This window comes from Microtus oregoni, unplaced genomic scaffold, assembly GCF_018167655.1.
Source record: "Microtus oregoni isolate MIOR12 unplaced genomic scaffold, Mior012 000114F_ref0000099, whole genome shotgun sequence".
Classification (NCBI taxonomy): domain Eukaryota; kingdom Metazoa; phylum Chordata; class Mammalia; order Rodentia; family Cricetidae; genus Microtus; species Microtus oregoni.
Window position 1 is genome coordinate 1,821,102 of NW_024544743.1, and position 25,232 is coordinate 1,846,333.

General features: G+C 42.5%; 1 protein-coding gene across 3 annotated transcripts in view; it reads left to right on the forward strand.

Annotated features, from left to right (window-relative positions):
* The first annotated feature begins 3,595 nt into the window (after window positions 1–3,595).
* The window catches only part of LOC121443887 (N-alpha-acetyltransferase 35, NatC auxiliary subunit), a 46,368-nt gene continuing 24,731 nt past the window's right edge, over window positions 3,596–25,232 (forward strand). The window contains exons 1-11 of one of the 3 annotated variants that reach the window (XM_041645633.1): window positions 3,596–3,660; window positions 4,346–4,474; window positions 7,713–7,746; window positions 11,224–11,338; window positions 12,741–12,815; window positions 14,739–14,906; window positions 21,322–21,388; window positions 21,475–21,518; window positions 22,177–22,227; window positions 22,804–22,887; window positions 23,697–23,811. In XM_041645633.1, the coding sequence (XP_041501567.1) occupies window positions 4,351–4,474; window positions 7,713–7,746; window positions 11,224–11,338; window positions 12,741–12,815; window positions 14,739–14,906; window positions 21,322–21,388; window positions 21,475–21,518; window positions 22,177–22,227; window positions 22,804–22,887; window positions 23,697–23,811 (877 nt within the window). In that variant the 5' untranslated portion in view covers window positions 3,596–3,660; window positions 4,346–4,350. The other 2 variants (XM_041645634.1, XM_041645635.1) reach the window with 2 other exon arrangements.

Genomic DNA, 25,232 nt, shown 5'->3' on the forward strand with positions numbered 1-25,232 from the left:
TGTGCATGGTGATAGACCAAGTGCTGGGCTTAAAGGTGTGCGCCACCACCGCCTGTCTGGCAGTTTTAAACTGTAATAAATCTACCTGTGTAGCCAGTTCACATCTGTCTAATTTGTCCAGTAAGTTGGCTTGAGAGGCTTTGCTAGAAGTCCTGGTGAAGCCCATGCACATATCAGAGCAACCCTAACAGCATCAGGAGTGTTTCTATCTCTGCTTGGGCCGGGTGGCAACAGGATATCTTCAGGCTTACCTTAGAAGAAGTATAACCCAGAGCTTTATGTACTTAGAGGCGTTTGAACTGTTGGACATTACTTGCCTTCCCCCAGTGACAGGAACTGAGCCTGGGGCCTCAGGCATGGTAGAGAAATGCTTCACTACTGAATTAATGTTCCCAACGCTGGACATTACTTTTAAAAGAATAGATCATGCTGGGCTAGTGGTTCACTGAGAATCAGCAGTCAGGAAGGGGTAGCGGGAGTGGGAGATCAACACCAGCCTTGTCTGCACTGCCTATCCTGTCAGAGGGGCGGGGCAGCTGAGAATGCAGTTCAGTTAGCAGAGTGTTGGCCTGGCTTGCATTAAGCCTGAATTCAATCCCCAACACCAAATTCTCATTCATGGCGTAGTGGTGCATACCAACACTCTCAGAACTGGGAAGGTGGAGAGAGGGGCTGGGTTCAGGGGCTATAAAGCAATTCCTGGTCTACAAGAGACCCTATCTCAAAAAGTATTAATAGTTAAAGGACACCAACTTGTCATGTGCTGGATTTGGAAAAATCCAACTGTGATTGCAAATATTCCTAAGAGCTTTTAGAGATTTAGCACAGGAGTCTCCTCCATTGAAAACATCCTTATGGAGTTCATCTGGAATTAAAGGCATACACCACCACCGCCCGGTTTCTATGGCCAACTAGTGTGGCTGCTGGGATTAAAGGTGTGTGCCACCACTGCCTGATCTATAAGGCTGATGATCAGTGGGGCTACTTTACTCTCTGATTTTCAGGCAAGCTTTATTTATTAAAATACAAATGAAATATCACTACAAAAGAGACAAAAACAGTCAGTACAGCATATGCAGGGACTCCACAGCCATAGATCCAGCTAAGAATTTTTTTAAGAATTTTTTTTAAGATAGGGTTTCTCTGTGTAGCTCTGGCTATCCTTGAACTTGCTCTATAGTTGGCCTTGAATGTTGGAATTAAAGACATGGGCACCACTGCCCAGCCAGGAAAATATTCTTAACATGCACAGAATATTGGGGTGGTTATTCCTAAACAATACAACAAACGTTCACAAAACATTTACATCGTATTTACTTAATGATCTAGAGATGACAAACTGCACAGCAGGGAGCTGGTGATTTAGCTGTGTAGAATACTTGGCCCTCATTTAGTTCCCAGTGAAAGAACACATCTGTATGCTGGGCTCTTCTGGAGCTGGATTCACAGGTGCTTGTGTGGACTGAAGTGGGTGCTGGTGAAAGACCCCAGTGCTGGGCAGTCTTTCAGGCTGAGGAGACCCTCCCAAGGAGCAGCGAGTCACTCTTCGGATGCAAATAGCAAGAGGCTTTATTAAGTACTTAAGTACACAGGTACCTGGGGCGACTTAGTCTTTCGGAAGACAAGCGCGCCTGCAGACTGGGGGAAGGTCTTTTTATAGGAAAGAGGGCAGCAGAAGCAGATTACATAAGCAAATGCATCGTTAGTGGTCAGTTGGAATGGGGCAAGGGGCACAGGGGGTTTTTCCTCTCCCAGCACAGATGTATGGGAACAGACATCCTGTTAATTGATGTCCTGTCCTAATCTATGGATATAAAGATCCTGTTTTGCAGCCAGGGACCCTGACCTTACTCTGCACTTACAGTCGTTCGTCAAAAGCTTTGTGAAATGACGTTACAGCAGATAAGCTGGGATCTTTCATAGGGGGAGTTGTCTTCTTCTGTGAATTACTGACATTCTAAGTTGGGCACATGTGCTGACTATGCAAACGGGAGGTTCTCATTAGAGCAGGCCAGCTGCGGGTTCCTTATCGCTTGGGGCCAGGTGGCTGACCGGCTGACGGCAGATATCTCGCCTGGCTTCTCCACCCTTTTTCTCAAGTCGAACTTCCCTGCTCTAATTACTTGCGTTGCTCCAAAGTTTAAGCCTTGCAAAATGGCATTACTGCTGCTTAGTGAGTGGGGGTCTTTCACTGGCAACTGAACTCAAGTTCCTTGGAAGAACAAGAAGCACTCTTAACTGAGGACCCATCTTTCCAGCCCCCCAATGAGTCTTCATAAAATTAGTTTTAGTCACACCCTTACATACATTACTGAACAATTCAGAGGCACACTCTCCACATTTTTCTAGAATTCTTTTGGGGTCTTAAATGACAATCAGTTTCTGTAATTTATTTTCTACATTCTCATCTTCCATGTACTTTGGGAGAACTAACTACATGCCTCCGGTGCTAGGGCAGTTTTAATAAAAAGAAAGTTCCTGTCCTCGGGAAACACATTCTATGCGAGAAATAATGTTTTAAATTCAAATAATCTGCTGGGTGCGGGGCATACACATTTAATCCTAGCACTCAGGAGGCAGAGGCAGGTGGGTCTCTGTGAGTTGGAGGCCAACCTGGTCTACAGAGCTGGTTCCAGGACAGCCCAAGTTAGACAAAGAAACCGTGTCTTGAAAACAAACAAACAAAAACTTAAAAACAATCAACACGAAGCCTGAAGATGTAGCTCAATGACAGACTGCTTGAGTGCCATCTTACTCGGGTCTCAACCCCACGACAAGTGGCTGAGGAGCCTATTTAAGCAGACCTGGCTGCCAGGTTCTCCTAGCGTCCCTCAGTCTCTACCTATTACAAGGTATGGCGGGCATACCCTGGGCTGCCTTTACCTATATAATCCAGCCATTTTGGTTACCCGGTCCTTTTTTACTTCCTCCCCGCGCTTCTCACAAGGCTCAGCTCAGGGTCATGTTAACTCTGGACTCTGGTTTGTCTCTGCCTCTGGCTATGTTCTTCCTCATATCTATAATAAATCTCCTCCTCCATCATACTAGAAGTCATGTCTTTCCTTTTGTATTTCTTTAAAATTAATTCAGGACCTGGGTTTTTTTCCCAGCTACACCCACACAAAATCTACTTGATTGAGGTATGACTTTATAAGAAAAACTTAAAACATCTGAGTGGGAAGAAAATCGCAGCTCTACATAGACGTTTTGTTTTTCTTTCTCTTATGAAGTCCTTCCGCACTACAAAAAGACGTATACCCAGTTTGCACTACCGGAAGCTCCGCCAAGCTCCTCCCCTTCCCCTTAGAGTCAACTCTCAGAGTCTTCCAGGACTGGATGAGGCCAGCTGCCAGTCCTCAGGCTCCGCCTCTCCCGGGTCTTTTCCCCTACCAGGACTCTACCGGAGGGGAGGAATTTGGAGGCGGCTTCCGGTCTCGCGATGGGCTCCCATCCCGCGAGAAGGGAGGACGCCCGTCTATCCTGGTACGGTGGCCTAGGTGAGGGAGAGGGCGTGGCCGGAGCGGAGTCCCGAGAGTATGGGGGCGGGATCGCGCGCCCGGGGCGTACGCATGCGCGCAGGCGGCCGGCGGGGCGGGGCGGGGCTGAGAGGGGAGGGGGCGGCGGTGTGGCGGCGGTGTCGTTAGCTTCGTGGCGCGGACGGTGCGTGGTGGCGCGGACGGTGGTGGGAAAAGCACCTGGGGTGGCGTGCGTGGGGCCTGCACGACCCCGCCACCCTCGTGGGCCCGACCCCGGAGCCGGCGCTGGCCGGTTCCTCGCCGCACCTCCGGCCGGAGCCGGGAGCGCGCGCCGCCAGGGAGGCCGGGCTGTGCCCGTGTCGCCCGGGTGACGAGGGCCGCGCGGAGCCGCATCTTCCCCGCGAGGCGCCGCGTGGACGCACGTCCCCGCCTCGGCCGCCCGCGTTTCTCCTCCACGGGCCGGGGTCTGAGGGGACGCGCCTGCAAGGGCGAGGCGAGGCCCGGGTCTAGCGAAGCCCGTGCGGTGAGCGCTGCTCGGCTGCTGTCGAGCCGAGAGGGCGGTTCTGGTTTCCGGAGGCCGGTGCGCAAAGCCGGCGGTCCCCGGAGTTGTTTCTTGGGCTGGGAGGGTGGAAGATCTCCGAACTGGTTAGAAGAAGCTGAGTCCTGGCAGGTGGGCATGTCGGCGCGTGAGCAGCAGCAGCTTTAACGTGAGGTCTGATTGCACAGAGGATTGTTGCTTTCCAGCCAATGGATCGAAGGCGTTCTGCCTACGGAGTTTAGGAAGTCTTTACCCGGTACTTAGGTAGTGCTGAGGATACTGTTCCTGCCCAAATGCTGCCCTCCGACTCACACCAGTGTTCATTTTACAGGCATAATGGTTATGAAAGCTGCTGTGGATGAGGATGATTCAGGGTGGGAGCTAAGTGTCCCTGAAAAGATGGAAAAAAGTAGCACGAGTTGGGTGGACATAACCCAGGATTTTGAAGATGCTTGTCGAGGTAAGTTTGAATTTTTTGGCTATTGGTTTAAAGTCAGACAGGATAAAGTAAAATCATATTTGTGTTTTCTCAACTTTACCCTTTTTTTTTTAAAAAAAAAAAAAAGCGAAACAACCCTGTGATTTTTGCCAAATTTGTGGTCGTTTTGTTTATTTTTGAGAAAGTCCTGTGGCCCAGGCTGACAAGGAAGTCTCTGCTGTGGAGGATGACCTTGAATTTCCTGCTCGTCCTGTACACATCTTAGGCTCAATTTTGTTGAGCTCTTTGCTCTCTGATTTTAAGTTTGGTTTAAAGCCTGTGTGTATTTGGTAAAACATTAGATACAGATGTCGAGGCATGTTTTAAAAAGGTCTTGGTTTATGTATTTGTATGTACATATGTATGAGGGTGCAAACACCTGTGTGCACATGGATGCCAGGATAAGGTATTGGATCCCCTGGAGATGCGGTTACAAGTCTTTTCTGGAATCCTGGCTTATGCTGGAATTCCAAACTCTCTGGTCCTTGTGATTGTTCACCAAATGCTCTTAACTGCTGAGCCATCTTTCCAGCTCCAAGGCACTTTCCCCCCTCTAAATCCTTCTGACTTTAACAGGTTAGATAATGGGCAGGTGTGGAAATGCACACTCAGTCCCAGCAATCCAGAGGCATGCAAGGCCAGCCTGGTCTGTACAGTAAGTTCCAGACCAGCCAGGGCCACACAGTGAGAGTGAGACCCTGTCTAACCAGAGAGAAGAGAAGAAAGATGCTGAAATGACCATAATGTCTGGCTGTAGGAACTAAAGAATTGTTGCTTGTTGGAGGTGTGAAAATGATCCTATCCTATCACTCTTACGATCCTCAGCTGGCTTTCTGTTGGAGTAAAGTTCAGACTCTTTTTCCAGGGTTCCCCTGCTTCATGCTCAGGTTCCATTTTCTGCCTTTGCGCTATCCTTTCCCGTCACCCTCTTGTTGCTGAGCGCCAGGCTGCCTTGCCAGAGCTTGGTGAGTCTTGTTTACTCCATCTTAACTTTCATCAGACGCTCACATACTGAGCCACTTCTGTGCTGTTTGTTACCTTGCCTGTGAAGAGCTCAGAAGGACAGCTGTAAGCCATTCAGCTAAGTGTATCTCAGCTGAATCACCATGTTTTACTTTCTTCAGTGTTTAATCTGTCAGAACCATAATTGTAGTTATTTGTTGCTTATTGTCAGCCTTACCTACCTTGAGGAATTTTGACGAGGGCAGAGATCATGTATAACTCTAGACTACAGAGCTGTGTATGGCATGTAGAAGCGCCTGTGTTAGGGAATAACTGGGTTTAGTGGACACACTTGTAGTCCAAGCTACTCTGATGTTCTGGTCAGGAGGATCACTTGAAACCCAGAGGTTCCCTCGGAGAAACATAACTTCCTTCTATAACAAATAAGCACCCCTCCCAGCAGTGTCTAGAAGTAATTGTAAATATGAGTGTGTCCGTTGTTAAAGGGAGAGACTGAAGAATGAGAGGAAGGAACAAGCACCAGGGAAAGCTTGAATTTCAAGAGAAGGATGGGTTCAAGATCTTGGTAGTGAGGGAGAATGTAGGATATACTGGTGCTGGGGTAAGAAAAAGACAAACGAAAATCTGGTTAAGGTGAAGATAAAGGTAAAGTGGTGAGCTCAGATGTTAAGGAGTTCATTCCTGAACCCTCTGCTTTCTAGGGCCAGGTCTGTGGTAATAATAAGGTGTCTTTGAAGGAGAGGCGTGAAGACTGGCGCGGCCTAGCTGTAAAGGAGGCAGCTGAGCATAGCCATCCCATTATGGTTTGAACTGCATGTCCAATTGAAGTGTCTCAGGTCGTGGAGGGACCTACGTGTGTGCTGCTGTATGTCTACCAGAAGGAAACCTGTGTATGTGGTAGTCTATGCTCAGAGGTCTGGGTGATCCCATGGCTCACGTGTGTCATTGGGTGCTGGTTTTGTTTTGTCTTTTAAAATAATTTGTATTAGAGGGCTGTTTTCATAAATCTAAGTAGGGAAGTTGTATCTTAAAGGAAAGGCCACATTTCTGATAGTGAAGATGAGGAAATTACCCTAGATTGAGGTAAACCATTTGAGCCTGAGTTCATTGAGAATTTGTTTTGGGATACCCAATAATTCTGCTTGGTTAGAGAACAACTTTTAGGTGAGACTCTTATGTGCCGTTCTTTTCTTTTGTTGGTGTGAGATTGTTTTCTGGGCAGTGTGGAGGGTTTTGAGCCTGAGACTGAGAAAGTAGTCTCCTTGATGTGTTTTTAAATGTTTAATGCACTAATTTAACATTTAGCATTCAGAATAGCAAGTTACTTCATCACACTTTCATACATGCTTAGTTAACCTCACTACCTATCTCTCCTCCTTTCTTGTCTCTTCTGTTCTGTTGCCCCCCCCCCCTCCTTTCTTTAATGCCTGCTTCTGCTCTTTTGTGGCTCCTTTTCTAGTTCATGACCTCCACGTACTTCCTCAGAAACACACATTAAAATTGGAAGCTGGGATCCCCATGTGAGACAATACATGTGGTATTTGTCTTTGACATCACTTAGGCTGCTTTAGAAGCACGGTTGGAGTCCTTCCGTGGGGTTTGACTGGTTTCAAGTGATATAGGAAGGTTGGGTTTAGGACGATCTCTGGTTCATTTTAAAACTCAAGTTTGAAAACTGTCGTTTCACACACATATACACACACACATACACACACACACACACACCCGTCTCTGCTGCCTTCTCGCTCCCTTCTCTGCTGGGATGCAATGCTAGGTGTGGAACACGCTGGGTGACCGCTCTACCACTTACCTTCATCTTCATCTCATGAACATCGTGTGGATTAGCAGTTTACTCAAAGTGTTTTGTACATTTAAGTAAATTTGAATCTTTAAATGTGATTTTAACATTGTTCCTCTCACAACAAAGACTAGATGATGATGTGGTCTTAAAATAACCAGAGAGGCAGCAGTTGTTTCTGTGAAAAAGTTTAGAACATGGTAAACTATATTAGTAATTTAAAAATGATTTTTAAATTTTTAATTCTTATTGGAATATTAAGAGGGTTGTTGGCTTGTTAATTTTCAGTCTTTTTTTTTTCTTCTCTTCATCTACTTTATAATGTTCTTGAAAGCACCATTATAACTGAGTGAACTACAGTCCTTAGAGAATGCATCTTAGTAATCAAGTGGGTTTGCTCCTAGTCTTGGAACTTGAACCTGATTATTACTCAGTAATTTTTCACTTTGTTTCTTTCAGAACTGAAGTTGGGAGAACTGCTTCATGATAAGCTGTGAGTGTCGTGTCCTTTGAAAGAGTGTAATACTTTAATCTTTTTTCTCACATAGACTAGTTCTTGAAGTCCAAGTAAAGTTATGCTTCAAAGCTGTTAAAATGAATTATAAATACAATTTCCACTTGGGTGAGCTATCTTAAGTGGCTGACCTGGTTAAGACAGGAAACATGAGACTGTGGGATCCTTTTTATGAAGTTGAATATATTCAACATGGGATTTCTTGAAGAAAACTATCAAGTGTATGTCTAGTGTGGTAGATTTATTGGTGACTAAATGCTGGTGCGGAAGAAAATCAAAGATCTCCAAGTGAAACAAAGAAAAGGAAGTACTGGCTTATTTATTTTTTCTGTTTATTCCCCCACTGTGGTAGAAACATGCTGTGACCAGGTTGCTTCGGGGTGAGGATTATAAAATCTTGAATTAGCAAGTAGATAAAATTAGACAGTTTTTGCTGGAGGAACAGGAAGAGACTTATTTTGCTCTTAAAACCTTAGCATGCAAAGATTCATGTAGAAAGCTTTACAAATACCTGCTGGATCTAAGTTGCATATGTCCGAAGTCAGCTTGAGAACAGAGTTTGAATATGTAGCAGCTTCTCTCAGGTGAGATAACTTGCTAATCCACATTGAGAGCTGTCTTAGTTAGGCTTTTTTCTTGCTGTGAAAAGACATCATGACCATGGCAACTCCTAGAAGGAAACCATTTAATTGGGGCTGGCTTACAGTTTCAGAGGTTCAGTCCATTATCACGGTGGGGAGCATGGTGGTAGGCAGACATGGCGCTGGCTGCATCTTGCCTTACAGGCGGCAGGAAGTCGACTGAGACATTGGGCAGTATCCTGAGCATAGGAAATCTTAAAGTTCGGTCCCACAGTGACACACTTCCTCCAACAAGGCCATATCCACTCCAGCTAAGCCACACATCCTAATAGTGCCACTCCCTATGAGATTATGGGGGCCAATTGCATTAAAACCACCACAAGAATTTAGAATATTTCTGCAGTTGCTTTTCCTTTATAGCTTGTAGATTATCAGAGAAGAGGTTTTATTTGCTTGTTTTATAGGTTTAGAACTTACATCTGATTTATTTTTCTTAAATTGTATAAACATACATTTGCATTTTTCCATGTGATGAGTGATTTTTCTCAACAGTGTTGACTGGTGTTTTCAGTAGTTTGATATTCCTTCTTTTTGGTAATTTCCATAGAATCTGTTCTAGATATCTAGAATGTGTTCTAGACATTTTTATTTATTCTTAGTTTATAGCATTCTTCGGTAGTTGATGAAGCCAAATTGTGCTGTATTGTTTTTGTTGACAAAATTCTCTTGCATTCTTGAGTGCTTTCCTTTTTAACTTCAGTACTCTTTGAAAAGATACTATTCTGGTCAGTCCTTTTGGGCTTTGGTCAGCGGTCATCTAATGTGTGTGAGAGTGTTGTCTTTGCTGTACTATGAACAAATGCCAGAGCGTCTTAACCTGAACATCACATTAAGGTCATGGCAGGACGTTTGTCCCCATGGAGTTTATTTTGTTCTTTTAGAACTGGAAATTGAACACAGGCTTTTGCCTCTGAGTTACATCACTAGTCCTTAAAAGCTCTTTTTTATGTCTTTCTGTTGGGTTTAGTATATGTGTGCTGCTGATACAAACCCTCTATTGATTTTATTTAAGAGAAATTATTTAGAGTGATGGGGTGTTGCAAGGAGAGACTGCTTGTTGGTCCCAGCCACTTTTAGTTTTTTTGTTTGTTTGTTTTTTTTAATGGACTGGATGTTCTTGGGTTTTTTTTGTTTTTTGTTTTTTGTTTTTTGTTTTTGTTTTTTTTTTTTAAAAAGAGGGGCAAGTGGTGTGGGACCATGGTCTGTATTCTGTCAATTATATTTTAAATAAATGCTGATTGGTTAGTAGCCAGGCAGGAAGTATAGGCGGGACAACTAGACAGGAAGTAGAGGTGGGTCAAAGAGAACAGGAGAATTCTGGAAAGAGGAAAGCCCATTCCTCCACAGTCCTAGCCCATCCACAGAAGAAGCAAGATATGGCTGCCTTGCCGAAAAAGGTACTGAGCCATGTGGCTAACATAGATAAGAATAATGGGCTAATTTAAGTTATAAGAGTTAATAAGAAGCCTGAGCTAATGGACCAATCAGTTTATAGTTAATGTAGACCTCTGTGTGATTTCTTTGGGACTTAACGACTGTGGAAACTGGGCAGGACAGAGAATGCCAACAACAAATGACGCCCACGTGGACAACTGCATCCACAGAAAGTCTGAGAGCTTGGGAAGTTACTTAGATAGAAAAGAACAGAGTTAAACGTGACTTATTGTATTGATAGTAGCATTTTCTCAGATGGGCCCACAAGGTGCCAGATGAAAGCGAAGTTACAGAACAATCCCACACCAGCTTGGAATTATGATTAATAAAAGGGTTATTTATTTAAGGGGAAAACTTACAGATCACTGTCCTAGACAACAGCCCTCTGAGCGAACAGGAACAGAGTCTAGCAGCCAGAAGCAGACCCAGAAGCGAGAGAGTGAGAGCAGCGCTACCACTACTTTTTAAAGCAAAAGAGACCACACCCAAGTGATCAGGTATCTAAAGGCTATTGGCTGAAGGAGCAGAATGAGCTCCCGCAGCAATGGGGTAGTTGTCAGTAGTTGTGCAAGTCAAGGTTTTAGTTAAGCCTCATCTTTTCCTCATCTTTTGAGGCATGCCTCAAATCTTTATAATCAGTTTTCAATATATAGTTACTATTTTCTATGATTACCAATCAGAGTTTCTGGATTGTTTTGCATTACATAAACATCAAAATTTTGAACTTTGAAAATTGATTAGGTATGAAGAAAATGGAGCTACAATTGGGGAGATGGCTCAGTTGATAAAGTGTTTGCCTTGTAAATATTGAAGACCTTTGTTTAATCTCTAGAACCCTGTAAAATCCCTGCATGAGTTTGTAATCCTAGAAATGATAAGGCAGAGACAATGGAATCACTAGAGGATTGCTGGCCACTCGGCCAGCTTAATTGGTGAGCTCCAGGCCAAGAAGAGATGTGTCTAAAGGATGACCCCTGAGCCTGTCCTCCAACTTACAGACACCCACACATACAAAAAAGATAACATGGAAAATGAAAAACATTTCACATGATAACATTATTTTGAAATGAAAGGAAGTTATTTAAGTTAAGCCATCTGACAGGAGTAGATCTCTTTCTTCTGAAAGCTGCTGGTTCGTATTCTGTTGAGGGAAATGTAAAGATGCTCTGTTCTTTCCTCCACAGAACATGTAAGATAATTGTATGGTGAATACATGAATTTTTTTGCTAAATGATGATTAATTGAAATGGAAGTTTTAGCAAATTAAACAGTAATACAAAGAAATACATGGAATGCTGTAGTTTTCAAAATACCATGGTAATTTTTGTACCATTTTGGAAATCTGAGTTTAAAAACAGCTTGTGGGCTCATTTATTTGTAGATTTGGCCTTTTTGAAGCCATGTCTGCTATTGAAATGATGGATCCCAAGATGGATGCTGGTATGATTGGAAACCAAGTAAATCGGAAGGTTCTCAATTTTGAACAAGCTATCAAGGTAGTTATTGTATTTTTGTATGTCTCTGGCTTTTAAAACATACCTTTTTTTATGTTAAAATGTGCTTGTCCAGGCAGTGGTGGTGCATGCCTTTAATCCCACCACTTAAGGCAGAGGCAGGTGGGTCTTGTGAATTTGGGGCCAACCTGGTCTACAGAGCGAGTTCCAGGACAGCCAGAGCTACTCAGACAAATCCTGTCTTGAAAAATCAAACCAAAATAAAAAGCATGCTTAATACTGAAATCATACAAACTGTTCACCTATATTCTTTAAAGCCTCTCAGACACAAGGTAAGCACTGCTCTAAAGCAGGCATGATGGTACTTTCCTATACTTTCAGCCCTGGGGAAGGTAGAGGCAGGAGGATTGGGCGTTTAAGATTGTCCTCAGCTATATAGTGACTTCGAGATCCGTCTGGGCTTTGTTAAACTTTGTCTAAATATAAATATATATTAGTTACCAGTCTCAGTTAAAATCTAGAAGTTAATGACCTGAGGTTCTCATGAACTTGCTCTAGATTGTCCACTTGTGTATTCTTTGAATTAATTTTGAAGACATTTGAGTATATATTCAGGATGTTTGACTCAGATACATTTCATGTTGTAATATACTGAGATGCTGGGGTAGAGTTGCTGTGAGGTGCAAGTTACAGAATGAGGCAATATTTGAGAGAGAGAGAGAGAGAGAGAGAGAGAGAGAACACGAGAGAGAACGAGAGAACACGAGAGAGAACGAGAGAACAGGGGGGAGTAAATGAGATAAATAAACAAAACTAATTTTCAGCCAGTAGGTAGTATATGCCTGTCATCCCAACCTGGGCTGTGTAATTTTGACTGTGCTTTAGAAATACTTAATGATTTGGCCTCTCTTCCTCCTTCTGCCTTTCCTTCCTTCCTGGAGGCACAATCTCATGTAGTTTCATTGGCATTGAGCTCCTGTTCCTCCTGACTTCACAAGTGCTGGGCTTATAGACCTGAGACACTGTGTGTAGAAAGACTGGACTTATTATTATAAGGACCTTTATTGTTTCAAATTAGACTTTGATTTTTCTTATTCAATATTTAAGATAAATTAATAAAGACTTTAAGATACATGGTTTCTTCAGTGGTGTGTTAAAGTTTGACAAAGTGCTTATGTCTCACTGGGCGTGGTCAGTCAGTTCAGCTCTTGAGAGGTTGAGGCCGGAGGATCAGGAGTCCCAGGTCTTCCATGAGTATCATAGACAGAACAAGAAACAAAATTTTGTTTCTAAGAACAAAAAAATGAAGTTGGTGTCTTGGTTTTATCAGATATTAGTGTTTTCTTTGGATTTTTTTTTAATAAATACCTAGTTTTAAAATATAAAATACAAGTGTACATAATAATTTTCTTAACTTTCTGTTTATATGCTCCTTCCTTTTTAGGATGGCACCATTAAAATTAAAGATCTCACCTTGCCTGAGTTGATAGGAATAATGGATACCTGTTTTTGCTGTTTGGTAAGAATTAAAACAAGATTGTTGGTTAATTAAACTGTGGCTTACCTGAATCTTTGAATGTAAAGTGTGTGCACCATGTTGAATATGAAATTATGCACTGTCAGGCCTCAGAGAGTCAACACAAGATTCACAGACTAAGTTAGGCCATGGAAGCCGTGTTTCACCTAACCTGGGCTGTGGCACTGCTCTGGTCATGTGTGCTGTTAAGTGGGTGCTTTGTTTCGGTGAAGATAAAATTACAGCCATTATCCACAGTGCTCTCTTTTCAAGTTGCCAGGGGAAATGTGTAATTGAGGTCCCATGAGATGAGTCCAGTTGAAGCAGAGAGAGGTGTGGACTGGCTTTGGGGATCTGCTTTGCTGCTGTCCTATGCCACAGACATACTCTAGGGATTTGTCTGTGCTGGGTGCATGTCTTCTGGCAGGGTGATCCAATTGTAGTTAGGTCCCGTGTTTTTGTAGCATCTGTTGATTTGTCTGTTAGGCAGTGTTGGTAATGGGATGTATCAGAAGCACATGCACATGAGTTGTTGACATGTACTGTTTCTCACCTACATCTTGCTTATTTCAACATTTTATTATGATGCCTGAGGCTACATTACTGAAGGGGTACTGCCAGAATTCTGTCTGTCTCGAAAAGATTTATTACCTTGTAGCAATACTATTCCTAAAGGAATATGGAAGCCCAGGGAGGATTGCTGGGAGTAGAAGTGCAAAGACACATACTGGTAACTAGTCAGTAGTTTCAGGGTGGTGTTGTAGGACAGAGGAAGTCTGAGAGCCCAGTAGGGACTAAGAAGGAGTAGACAAAGAAATCATACTGGTACGGGGTTGACCAGAATGTTCACAGGCAGAACAGAGTTGGCAGGGAGCCGACAGTCAAGGCTGTGGCTAACTCCAGCAGGATGGAACAGTAAGCAGAGGGAGAATTGTTGTCAAAGTTGAGCGGAACCTGTATGAGACTCTTTGGGCTTTAATGAGGCATGGGTTTTCATCTGGAAAATCTTCTGCACAATCATTCTAAGTTCACACCCTAATCAAAACATTTCCCATCCATTTCTTACTGTGTCTTCTAGTAACATATGTTTTTAGTCACATAGTTCTTGGGTTTTAGGATAAACCTGGGGAAACTTAACTTACATGTGTTGACTTTGTTTACTTACATGTAGAAGGAGGAAAATAACCTCTTTTCTAAAAGGACTAGAGAAACATGAGATGAAATATATGAAAATATCTAGCATAATTTGGGGGAGATGGCAGTTAGTACTGACTATTGTTGGCGGTCCAGCCTGTAGATTATGGAGAAATAGTGTTGGATGTTTATCTTTATTGTGGAAAGATCCTTCTCATTGGAGTAGCAAGCCCTATATGGGAGGCAAGGATGTTTTATTTTATAATCTAAAGGAGACAGTTCTGTTGTTGAGTTAGTGATGGATGGAGAAGCTTAAAACCTGGTCAGTTCTAAGACTGAATTCCCTAACCCATGCATTCTATTGATTGCAATGTAGAATTGTTTGCTTTTCAATGCTGTATAGTTTCTCTACTTTGATTAGACACTAAGGTGTCACAGATTGGAATATTAGGCTTAAGAATGTTTCTCATTGATGGCTAGGCACTTACAGTGAGAGGGAGTACTGTGGTTTGAAAATTGAAAATATAGACCCCTTAGAGCACTAGCTTCATGCGCAAAACAGTTTCATGTTCCAGAGCATTGGAGACCCAGATTATGTAGGCTTCGTGAAATCTAGCCAGTGAAAGCTTATTCTCAGTCCTGTCTACTGTGACATTCTCTTTAATTGATTATCTTTTCAATCTTATAATTAATTGTTGGGATATGTGTCTAGGACTCTGGCTCAATTTTAGACTTTGCAAACCCTGTGTAGCACTTGAAATGATTTATTCATTCATTCTTTCTCCTCAACAGATCACGTGGTTAGAAGGCCACTCCCTGGCACAGACAGTGTTTACGTGCCTTTACATTCATAATCCGGACTTCATAGAAGATCCTGCCATGAAAGCATTTGCTCTGGGGATCTTGAAGATCTGTGACATTGCAAGGGAAAAAGTAAATAAAGCTGCTGTTTTTGAAGAGGTAAAGAAACCCAGAAATTCATTGGCTGTCTTACCTTGCTGTAGATGAGTGATTCTGTGACTCGTGTCTATGTCCACGTCTGTAACTAAGGAGTATTTATTAAAAAGCATTGCTGTTACCATGTGTGGCACATGTCTGCAATCCAGACACACAGAACACAGAGGCAGAGAAGAGTAATGAATTCAAGGCTAGCCTGGTCTATACAGTAAGATCCTGTGGGGTGAACATTGCTGCCTGTGGTTGCACACACCTACATGTTCCAACTATCAGGGAAGCTAAGGCAAGGGGATCTCAAAGCCACTCTTGTGAATACTGATCGTGTGTCGGCTATGTAGTAGAGCTTTCAGCCTCCCGTGCTCCTAGTAGTCCTGTTCACCGAGTGTCCTGTGAACAGAGCAGTGTTCCCAATATCAAGACATTCAGACAAAAGAGTCACTGCCTTCTGGCCTTATAAAAATGTAGGCAGGATTTTTTCATCAGGACTGCCAGCTCCCCAATAAACAAGACAAGAGACTTATTAATTTTAAATGCTCGGCCAGTAGCTTAGGCTTACTATTACCTGACTCTTACAACTTAACCCATATTTTTTAATTTATATGCTTCTGTATGGCTCATGTATTGTTACCTCATTTTCTACAAATCCTACTCTCTCTCTGGCTGGCTGGCGACTCCACCCTTCTTCCTTACCTAACCTCTCCCTGCCTAGCTATTGGCCAGTTGGCTCTTTATTAAAACGATGAGAGCAACACATCTTCACAGTGCACAAAAGGATTGTTCTACAGCATTTCTCCCCTTTTTTGTCCAATTTAAAAGGAAAATTTTAACTTTAACACAGTAAAATTATATGCAACAAAGACAGTTATCAAGTAAGAATTACAGTTAGAATATCTAGTCTGTTTTTATTTGGCAGATTTGGATAAAATATTCTATTATCTTTGTGAATTTAAAGTTTTATACCTAGTAATTTTTTTTCAAAACTAAGAAAAACTATTAAGTCTAACTATTTTGTCTTTGAAAGACCCCAGAAGGATGTAATATTACACATTGACAGGGGCATCTGGCTCCCTGGATAGTGACTCGGAGTTCCTTTGCAACGTTGGGGCGTCCATTTTTGGCCTTTAGGCCTAGTATATCTGACAGATATTTCTCAGAAGCAGGGAATTTTGAAAAACCTTGTCTAGGCAAAGTTTGAGAGTTGCTTACTTATGCATTCTGCTGGTCCATTTTGGACAGTATACTCTCAGCAGTCAGAGCAAGGGCAGTTTCTTGCCCAAATGGTTAGCTGTTGTTACAAAGTAAGAAAACTTCATATGGAGGTTCTTTGATGCCTATTGTCATCTTTTGAGGTAAATTGGTGCTGCCAGAAGGCGACATTTCTCACTGTCATGAAAAGCCTCTAGTTATTAAATATCTTTTTTTTTTTTAATTTTCGAGACAGGGTTTCTCCGTAGCTTTTGGTTCCTGTCCTGGAACTAGCTCTTGTAGACCAGGCTGGCCTCAAACTCACAGAGATCCGCCTGCCTCTGCCTCCCGAGTGCTGGGATTAAAGGCTTAAAGCCATATTCTGTAGGTCTCTGAAGTGTTTGAAGACCATTTATCTATCTAAATATATCTGTTTAACTTTGTTTTTTTTCTATTTATTTATAAGCGAGCAGTGTTTAACTTTGAAAACATGCCTAATACGGTACACGTTTGATTATTGTAGATGACTAATTACTATCCTGTATTTTGTAATTTTAGGTTACATTTTTAAATGAGCTGCATAAGCACAATACCCCAAATGAGTAAAATCATATATACAGTATAACAAAAGTAACTTTAAATTTGTATCAGTAAACCAGAATCCTTGCCAATGTAAAATATATCTGAGGTTAATACTTATCTTTTTATTCTATGTTCCTGTATTCTCCTAAATGATAACAAACATCCATAACCAACAAATAACCAAAGACCGTCTGTCCCATCTCTAGGAAATGTTCTCTAGACTGCTTCCTCTTGTCTGGGGGCAAAGGGATCTTAAGGGGTCCCTGAGAAAATTGGGGTAAATGGAAGGACCAGTTGTAGCCTTTGTTGATACAATCGCCTGCCAAGATTCAGGAGGTCTTCCCTGATGAAACCTGATCCATATTAACCTGGAACATCCATGGCCTCTTGTTTCCAAAGCACTTTTGACTTCCGTTTGATAAAAGTAAAGTTCAGTCATAAAATTGCTAGGCTGTTTGTTTCAGCGGTCCTCCTTTCAACTCCAGGTCTCTTAGCGACTGTTTTTTACTTATTAGCAATCAGAAAATTCAAAGTCAACACAATAACATACAGGATCCAAACTCCCTTTATATTTCCCAATCTGCATGACTAAATTCTTTACTTAAAATTTCAACATTTTATTATCTTTGGGAAATGTAAATTGCACTTCATAGATAAAGTATGGATTTTATTTTATTTGTATATATTGAAAAATTTAAAAGCCATTCTTTGCTTATCATCTCATTATTTATATATCTATTACTTCATTTCTCTTTAAAGACTTTATTATCTTTAAACTACTTACTTTTTTTTTTTTTTTTTTTTTTTTTGGTTTTTCGAGACAGGGTTTCTCTGTGGCTTTGGAGCCTGTCCTGGAACTAGCTCTGTAGACCAGGCTGGTCTCGAACTCACAGAGATCCGCCTGCCTCTGCCTCCCGAGTGCTGGGATTAAAGGCGTGCGCCACCACCGCCCGGCTAAACTACTTACTTTTTAAATGACTGTCTATACACTTTCTCTTTTCTTTAAGCCTAAACAGATTTTTAAATGCACTGTACCCTGTTTAGAGGTTTTTTGTTCTCTCTGAACTTGCTTTACTGCATATCTGTAATCTTTTCTGTGCTCGTGAGCAAAATCTTAAACAGCTATGGCTACTCAAGCACGCAGGCAGCTGCCAGGAGACGTGTCTATACCATGGCTGGCATGAGACTAGGAAACAGTGTTTGACTCTGTTTCTGTCTGTTTAAAACCCTTTTTTTTAAATGGTTTTTTTTTTTTTTGTAAAGATAGATTTATTTATTGTGGATACAGCATTCTGCCTGCACATACGCCTGCAGGCCAGAAGAGGGCACCAGATCTCATTACAGATGGTTGTGAGCCACCATGTGGTTGCTGGGAATTGAACTCAGGACCTCTGGAAGAGCAGTCAGTGCTCTGAACCTCTGAACCATCTCTCCAGCCCCACGTTTAGAACCATTTTAAAAACTTTCTTAGGCCTTATGTGGATGTAGGTGCCAGACCTTGGACGCCATATGGTGGCAGACTTTTCTGTCCTATCAGCCAGCTCCAAAATAACTACATAGACTTATTATTAATTATAAATGGCTAGCTTATAGCTTAGACTTGTTATAACTAGCTGTTACAACTTAAATTAGCACATTTCTATTTACATGCTGTCACGTGGCTTCCTACATGTCCTCCCTCTGCGTCTGGCTGGGACTGCCCTTGTTCCCAGCGTTCTTTCGGTCTAGCTCTCCCATCTAACCTTTTTCTGTCAAGCTGTTAGCCAGGTGGCTCTTTATTAAACTAACGAGGGTAGCACGTCTTCACAGTACAGAAGGATGATTCCACATCTCCTTGTTCTATAATTTCTGTCACAGCAATGTAAAACTGTCTTGTGAAACAGATCCCATTTCTTGTGTCGTAGCCCTGACTCAGGCTGCCTTCGGTCGCTGTCTGGATAGTGGGTATAGTCAGTATCTGGCCTTCCTGGGTTGGCAGTGATTTTTGTCTGCAATTCCACAAAGCTTTCAGAACAAACATTTTCGTGGCAGCAGTTTGTTTTTGTGTCTCCCCTGGAGTAGTGCTCCAGTGACGCCAACTCAATTCTTGTTAGACAGCCTGACCCATGCTGTGAATCATGCACACACACCTAAACAGAGCCTGCCACGTTCCCCTAGAAAACACCTTCCCTTAGGTCTTTTGGTTAAAACCTAATAGGTTGGTTGGTTGTCTTCTCACAGTTGACCTACATAGTTTTTTAAAGGAAGATTTGATATACAGTAAACTTAAAAACTCAGACTTTTCTTTTGAAAAGATAGATCTGCCTATCTGCCTACATGGGCTCTGTGCTCATTCATGGCCACCATGGAGTAAGCAGTACCTAGCTCATTCTAAATGAAGCAGATATTCTCTGGTGTTGGACAGTTCTTGCTATCCCCCAATGTATTTAGTAATTTGCCTTTTACATTTTGACACCCCCCCCCCCCCCGTGCAGTAAGTCAGACTTAGTTAGGGTTTCAATGGTGATTTAAGAAAAAAACAAAAAACCACAGACCTGAAAAAAAGCTCCTTGGGAGGACAGGGTTTATTTCAGTACAGTCCTCAGGCCCCCACTTGGTCCTGAGAGCAGCCAGGGCAGGAAACAGGAGGCAGCAGCTGAGGCAGAGTCCCTGGTGTATGCCGCTTACTGGTTTGCTTCTCCTGGCATGTTCAGCCTGCTACTGTCTTATACCCTAGGACAACCACCTGCCCTGAGGTGGCAACACCCACAGTGAGCTGGGCCTTTCCACATCAATCGCTAATTAAGAAGTATACTACAGATTTGCATATAGGCAAATCTTATGGAGGCATTTTCTTAATTGAGGGTCCCTCTTCCCAAGTAAGTCTACTGTGTTGAGTTGACAATAAACTAGCCAGCACTTAGAGAATCAGGGGAAGAACTCAAGGAAGGCGGGAACCTGGGAACAGGAACTAAAGCAGAAGGCAGGGAGGAGTGCTGCTGCTGACTGCTTCTGCAGCCTGGGACTTCCTGCCCAAGGCCAACCGCACACAGGGCTGGGCCTCCTGCGTAGTTCACTAACCAAGGCATTAAGATTCCCTCTTCCTACTCACATCCTTCTAGCTTTGTGTCAAGTTGACAAAAAACACCCAGCACAAAATCATTCATTAGTGCATATTGAACAGTAAGTACTTACGTGCCAAACCCTGTGCTGAGCCCTGAAGATGAAGCAGGGGATTAAGGCCCTAGTTTCGTAAATATATTCTTTGGGACAAAGTAGTTAATACATAAGTAAATAAGCACATGTGGAATGTTGTGTGGTGAGAAGCTCTGTGGCTAAGGGGACACGCAAGCGTGTTAAGAGAGAAATGCCAGCTAAGGACAGACGCTGTGAGCTGGAATATAGTTAGGGTGGGCCTTGAGAGTGGTACCAACATGCACAAAGGTTACTGTGAGGTATGAAACCAGGTAAGAACTTTGCTATGGGGGCAAGTGGCATATTCTGACTTGTGTAGGAGTCCTTTGGCATTGGGTGCTTGAACACATCACAAGGACTAGTCCATAGATGGTGGTGCACACCTTTGTCCCAGCACTCTCTCTTGAGTTCCAGGCCAACCAGCGCTAAGTAGTGTGTTGTCCCTGCCACCACCACCACCCAAAAAAATTATATCAGGGACAATTGTAGCAAGTGGTGGAAGTGTCTGGTATACAGAAATGAACTAGAGAGAGATGAGAAGGAATTAGGTTAACTTGCAGGTCAGATCCTCAGGCTCCTCACACGTATGAGGAGGTGGAAGTAGAGTGCCCATCTGGTAAGTGCTAGAAAGTGGACATCGGGCTCCTCTTGGGTACGTAAGACTTGAGAAGTAGAGGTCCAAAGAAATAAAGGGGGTACACTGACCCTCTGAAACCGCACCTGGGGTCTTTAGAAGACCAGGCATGTGCATCTCACTACTTGGATCTGTGATTTGTGTTTTGTCTCTTTCCTTACATGATTCTCGGTTGAATTCAGTGCTCATTGTTTTTTACTAAGCATCCCAGAATTGTATGTATTTGTAGAAATTTATTATACGGGGGAAATACCACACAACAAGATAATGTTAAATTCATTCTTCAGAGTAAACCCAGTGAATCCCCTGTCTTAGCAGTGAAATTTGCCGGGGACGGGAGTGGCTGGAGAACCATGCTTTGGTTTGATTTTTGGTTTTTTGTTTTGTCTTTTTGAGACAGGGTTTCTCTTTGTAACCTTGGCTATCTTGGAACTGCGTCTGTAGGCCAGGCTAGCCTCAAACTCACATTCTCCTGTCTGCCTCCCAGGTTCTGGGATTAAAGGTGTGTGCCACCACTGCCCAACTTGTTTTTTTTTTTTTTGTTTTGTTTTTATATTTTTTTTTTAAACCATGGCCTATAAAATGTACATTTGCTGTTTTCTTTGAGTAATGCTACTTGAGAATGCTTAACCTCTAGACCACTAACAAGCAGATAAAGCCCAGGACAGATAACAGCAGTAATGTCAAGGTGTCTAGTTGTACGCCTGCAAGGAAGGCTAGCTGTATAATGGCAATATTGAGACATGCTGAATAGCATGCTATTTCTTTATAAGTAACTGGTCATTTTGTTAGAAAAATACGGTTGCTGCTATCCAAGAGCTTAATTAATTCTTTTTTATATAGGAAGATTTCCAGTCAATGACATACGGATTTAAAATGGCCAACAGTGTGACAGATCTTCGAGTTACAGGTATAAACCATTTACAGAGATAATTCACAATAATTTGTGTGTTTTGCATGCTGATTTGTTTTAAAACTTACTATTTCTCATTCTAGGAATGCTGAAAGACGTGGAAGATGATATGCAAAGGAGAGTGAAGGTATGTTTTCCTTTCTTTGTTTAGGACTTGTTTTGTTTTTTTGAGACAAAGTTTAACTCTGTAGCCTCGCCTGGAAGTCAATAGGTAGATCAGGCTGGGTTTGAACTCACTTCACCCTGCTTGCCTTTGCCTCCTTGGTGCTAGGGTTAAAGGTATGCACCATCAGGATCAGCCAGGCTCTTTTTTAAAATGATAGGATTTTTAATGGTGATAGTGATTTTTGTTGTGAACTGGTTTTGAAATCTTCAGAAGTGTGTGTGTGTGTGTGTATGTGGTTGTGTTTTTTGTTTTGTTTTTGAGACAGGGTTTCGAATCTTACTCTGTAGACCAGGCTGCCCTTGAACTCAGAGATCAGTCACTCTGCTTCTGCCTCCCAGGTGCTAGGACTTTTAAAAAGGCGGTCGCATTGTGGCCATGTACTTTGCTTCTGCTATATGTATTGTTTTAATACCTGCTTCTTTTCACAATCTTTCTAATCTATATACAAATACCTGCATAAAACATCCATAGGAAAAAGGGAAGTACTGGACACAACCTTTTTTCTATCTTTCAGATATTTTTTGTGAACATAGATTTTTGTGTATTCTCAGTAGATTAACTTTTTCTTGACTTCTCTAGAGTTGTATTTGTCTTAATTTATTTTATTTTTTAATTTTAGAGTACTCGAAGTCGACAAGGAGAAGAGAGAGATCCAGAAGTTGAACTAGAAGTAACTGCCTTTATTTTTTCTAGAGAATGTCAGAAAAGCCCATCTTTAATGCTGTAGGTCTCTGAACTGCATTGCCATTGATGGAAGTCTCCTTACAGTATTTCTTTAACTGGACACTGCAGGGGACTTAATTCCTCTTGTGTTTTTATCTATAGAATGGTAATACAGCTCTTTTGAATATGTTGTTTCAAAACTTCAGAATTTCTGGGAAGTAGGAACTAGAATAAAAGATTACTTTTAGATGTTTCAAAACTTAGCAAAATCAAAAATTTCCATATCAAAAGTTGCTGAAACTTTCAACCCTTTTATAACTGCTAAGTTCATGGTTTTGAGATAATGGCCTCGTTCTGACTTTGGATTAAAGTCAGTCCTGTTGCTGATGTGTACAATGTAGTTTCTTTCCTGTTTCAGAGGAGGAGGCTTTGTTTACTAGTTTTTGGTGGCTTGTTTTGGGGCATTTAAAAAGCCAAGGAGAGGCCCTTTTACTGACACAGGTTAGGAGTTGCAGTGCTAAAATCAGCCTCTGCAGCTGGGCCTTTGCATGCCCTGCTCCTCACCACACTTCTGTCTTTGCAGCACCAGCAGTGCTTGGCAGCATTCAGCAGAGTGAAGTTCACGCGTGTGCTGCTGACAGTGCTCATAGCCTTTACTAAGAAAGAGGTAAGGGAATGCCGTGATTGGTCAGTTTTGGACAGTGTCCTCCCTGCTCTCACAGTTCTCTGTTCTTGCTGTGCTTACACCACAGTCGTCGTTTTCCTTAGTTAGGAGTTATTACTGCTTTACAGTTGTGTCTGTCACACACTGAAATGTCTTACTGATAGGTAAATATTGATTCAGGTCTCTCTTTCCTGGATTCCCTCCACCCCATATTTGTAAATGACTGTATCTCTGATCATAAGCCAGACATATTTACCGTTTCATTTTTATCATATCATAAGATACAGATTTGAGGGGAAAATGCTTTGTATCCTGTCAGAATTTGGGCATCATGCATTAAGTGAATAATTTGTGAGGATCCGTGTACTGCAGTGTGCACGGATCTCAGCGCTGTTGTAGGACCTCCCCTTCTATGAGGATCCGTGTACTGCAGTGTGCACGGATCTCAGTGCTGTTGTGGGACCTCCCCTTCTATGAGGATCCGTGTACTGCAGTGTGCACGGATCTCAGCGCTGTTGTAGGACCTCCCCTTCTATGAGGATCCGTGTACTGCAGTGTGCACGGATCTCAGCGCTGTTGTGGGACCTCCCCTTCTATGAGGATCCGTGTACTGCAGTGTGCACGGATCTCAGCGCTGTTGTAGGACCTCCCCTTCTATGAGGATCCGTGTACTGCAGTGTGCACGGATCTCAGCGCTGTTGTGGGACCTCCCCTTCTGTGAGGATCCGTGTACTGCAGTGTGCACGGATCTCAGCGCTATTGTAGGACCTCTCCTATGTGTTAAAGTGTGTTTTTGGTGATTTGTTTGCTAGACCAGTGCTGTTGCAGAGGCTCAGAAACTAATGGTCCAAGCAGCAGACCTTCTTTCTGCCATCCACACTTCATTGCATCATGGCATCCAGGCCCAGAATGGCACTACCAAAGGAGGTAATTCTCCATGTTTACTCTTACTTGTATTTTCTTACTACATAGCCAAACATGCAATATAGTTTGCTCCGACTTTCATTTAAGTCAGTTTGCTTCAACTTTGGGGTGTTTCCTCGTAATACTTAAGAGTGCTTTAGACTGCTTTGTTGATTTAGTCTAGATTAAAAACAGTTGGTAGAACTTGGCCATATCTTTCTTGTACCTTATTGTTGAACTCTATATGTACCCTGTCTTTTGTTTGTACTACGGATGCCAGCAGTAACTTGCTTTTTTATCATCTCCTTTATTTCTTTGAGAAACCCATTACAGTCGTTACATAGTCTCGTGTTCCTGAGGTTCATGGTACTCACGGCTGCCTGTCTTCACACTACACTGTACTTGTGCATGAGACTGAAGAGTTTTAGGAATAGAGTGCTTGACATGTTGGTAGCATTCATATTTTGTATGTTAAATGAGCTTTAGCAGGAACAGTGTATTTCTGCTGTAAAATTCCCTAGTGGGTCAACATTTTAGAGTGTAAAGCAACACTGATTATCCCTAAAGCTCATGGGATGGTTTTTGTAGTCGTGAGATTATTGAGGTGTAAAATATCCACAACTCTGAAACACAGTATGATCTAATTCTGGAAATGTTTATAAAATGACTCTAACATGTTAAAGTAGCTTACTTGTGATTACAGAAATTCTGTGTTCAAATTTTCTTCTGGGCATGTTCTGGGGAATTTTCTTGGTTGTTTCGAGGTGGATATATTTACTATCACTGTGGGTACCACCATTCCCTAGGCTGGGTCCTGAATCATGTAAGGGTGGAGGAAGGGGCCTGAGAGCAAACTTGCATGCATTTTATTCTCTCTGCCCTCTGCTGTGGTTATGACAGCTGCACCAGGTTTCTGCTGCCTTGGGTTCCCTACAGTGATGGCCTGTGGCCTGCAGTTGTGAGCCAAATGAGCCTTTCTCACCTCCTCAGGTGTTGTTCTCAGTGTTCTTTCTCACTGCGGTAGGGACGGCTGACTCTGGGACAGTATCTATTACTTATTGAGTTGCCTGCTTGTAGGAGGCCTAAACATCTATGTATAAAGAACTTAAGAGCATTCCTTGATAATTTCAGACTTAGTTTAATGTTGTGAGAGCGAATAAGGGTACTCTCAGTTTGTCCTGCCTCAGGCTTGCAAGTGCTGGGCTTGCAGGTGTCTCACCAAGTCCCAGGTTCAGTTTGTTGTGTGTTTATGCTGCCAAGGTTGGACTCAGCGCCTCATGTGTGCTAGTCAAGCACTCTGCCACAGAGCTCTCTCACCCAGTTCTCAGCTTAACTTTTTATCCTTGTTTTTTAGTTTTTTCAAGATACGGTTTTTCTGTGTAGTCCTGGCTATCCTGAAACTCACTGTTTAGACCAGACTGGCCTTGAACTAATATAGATCCACC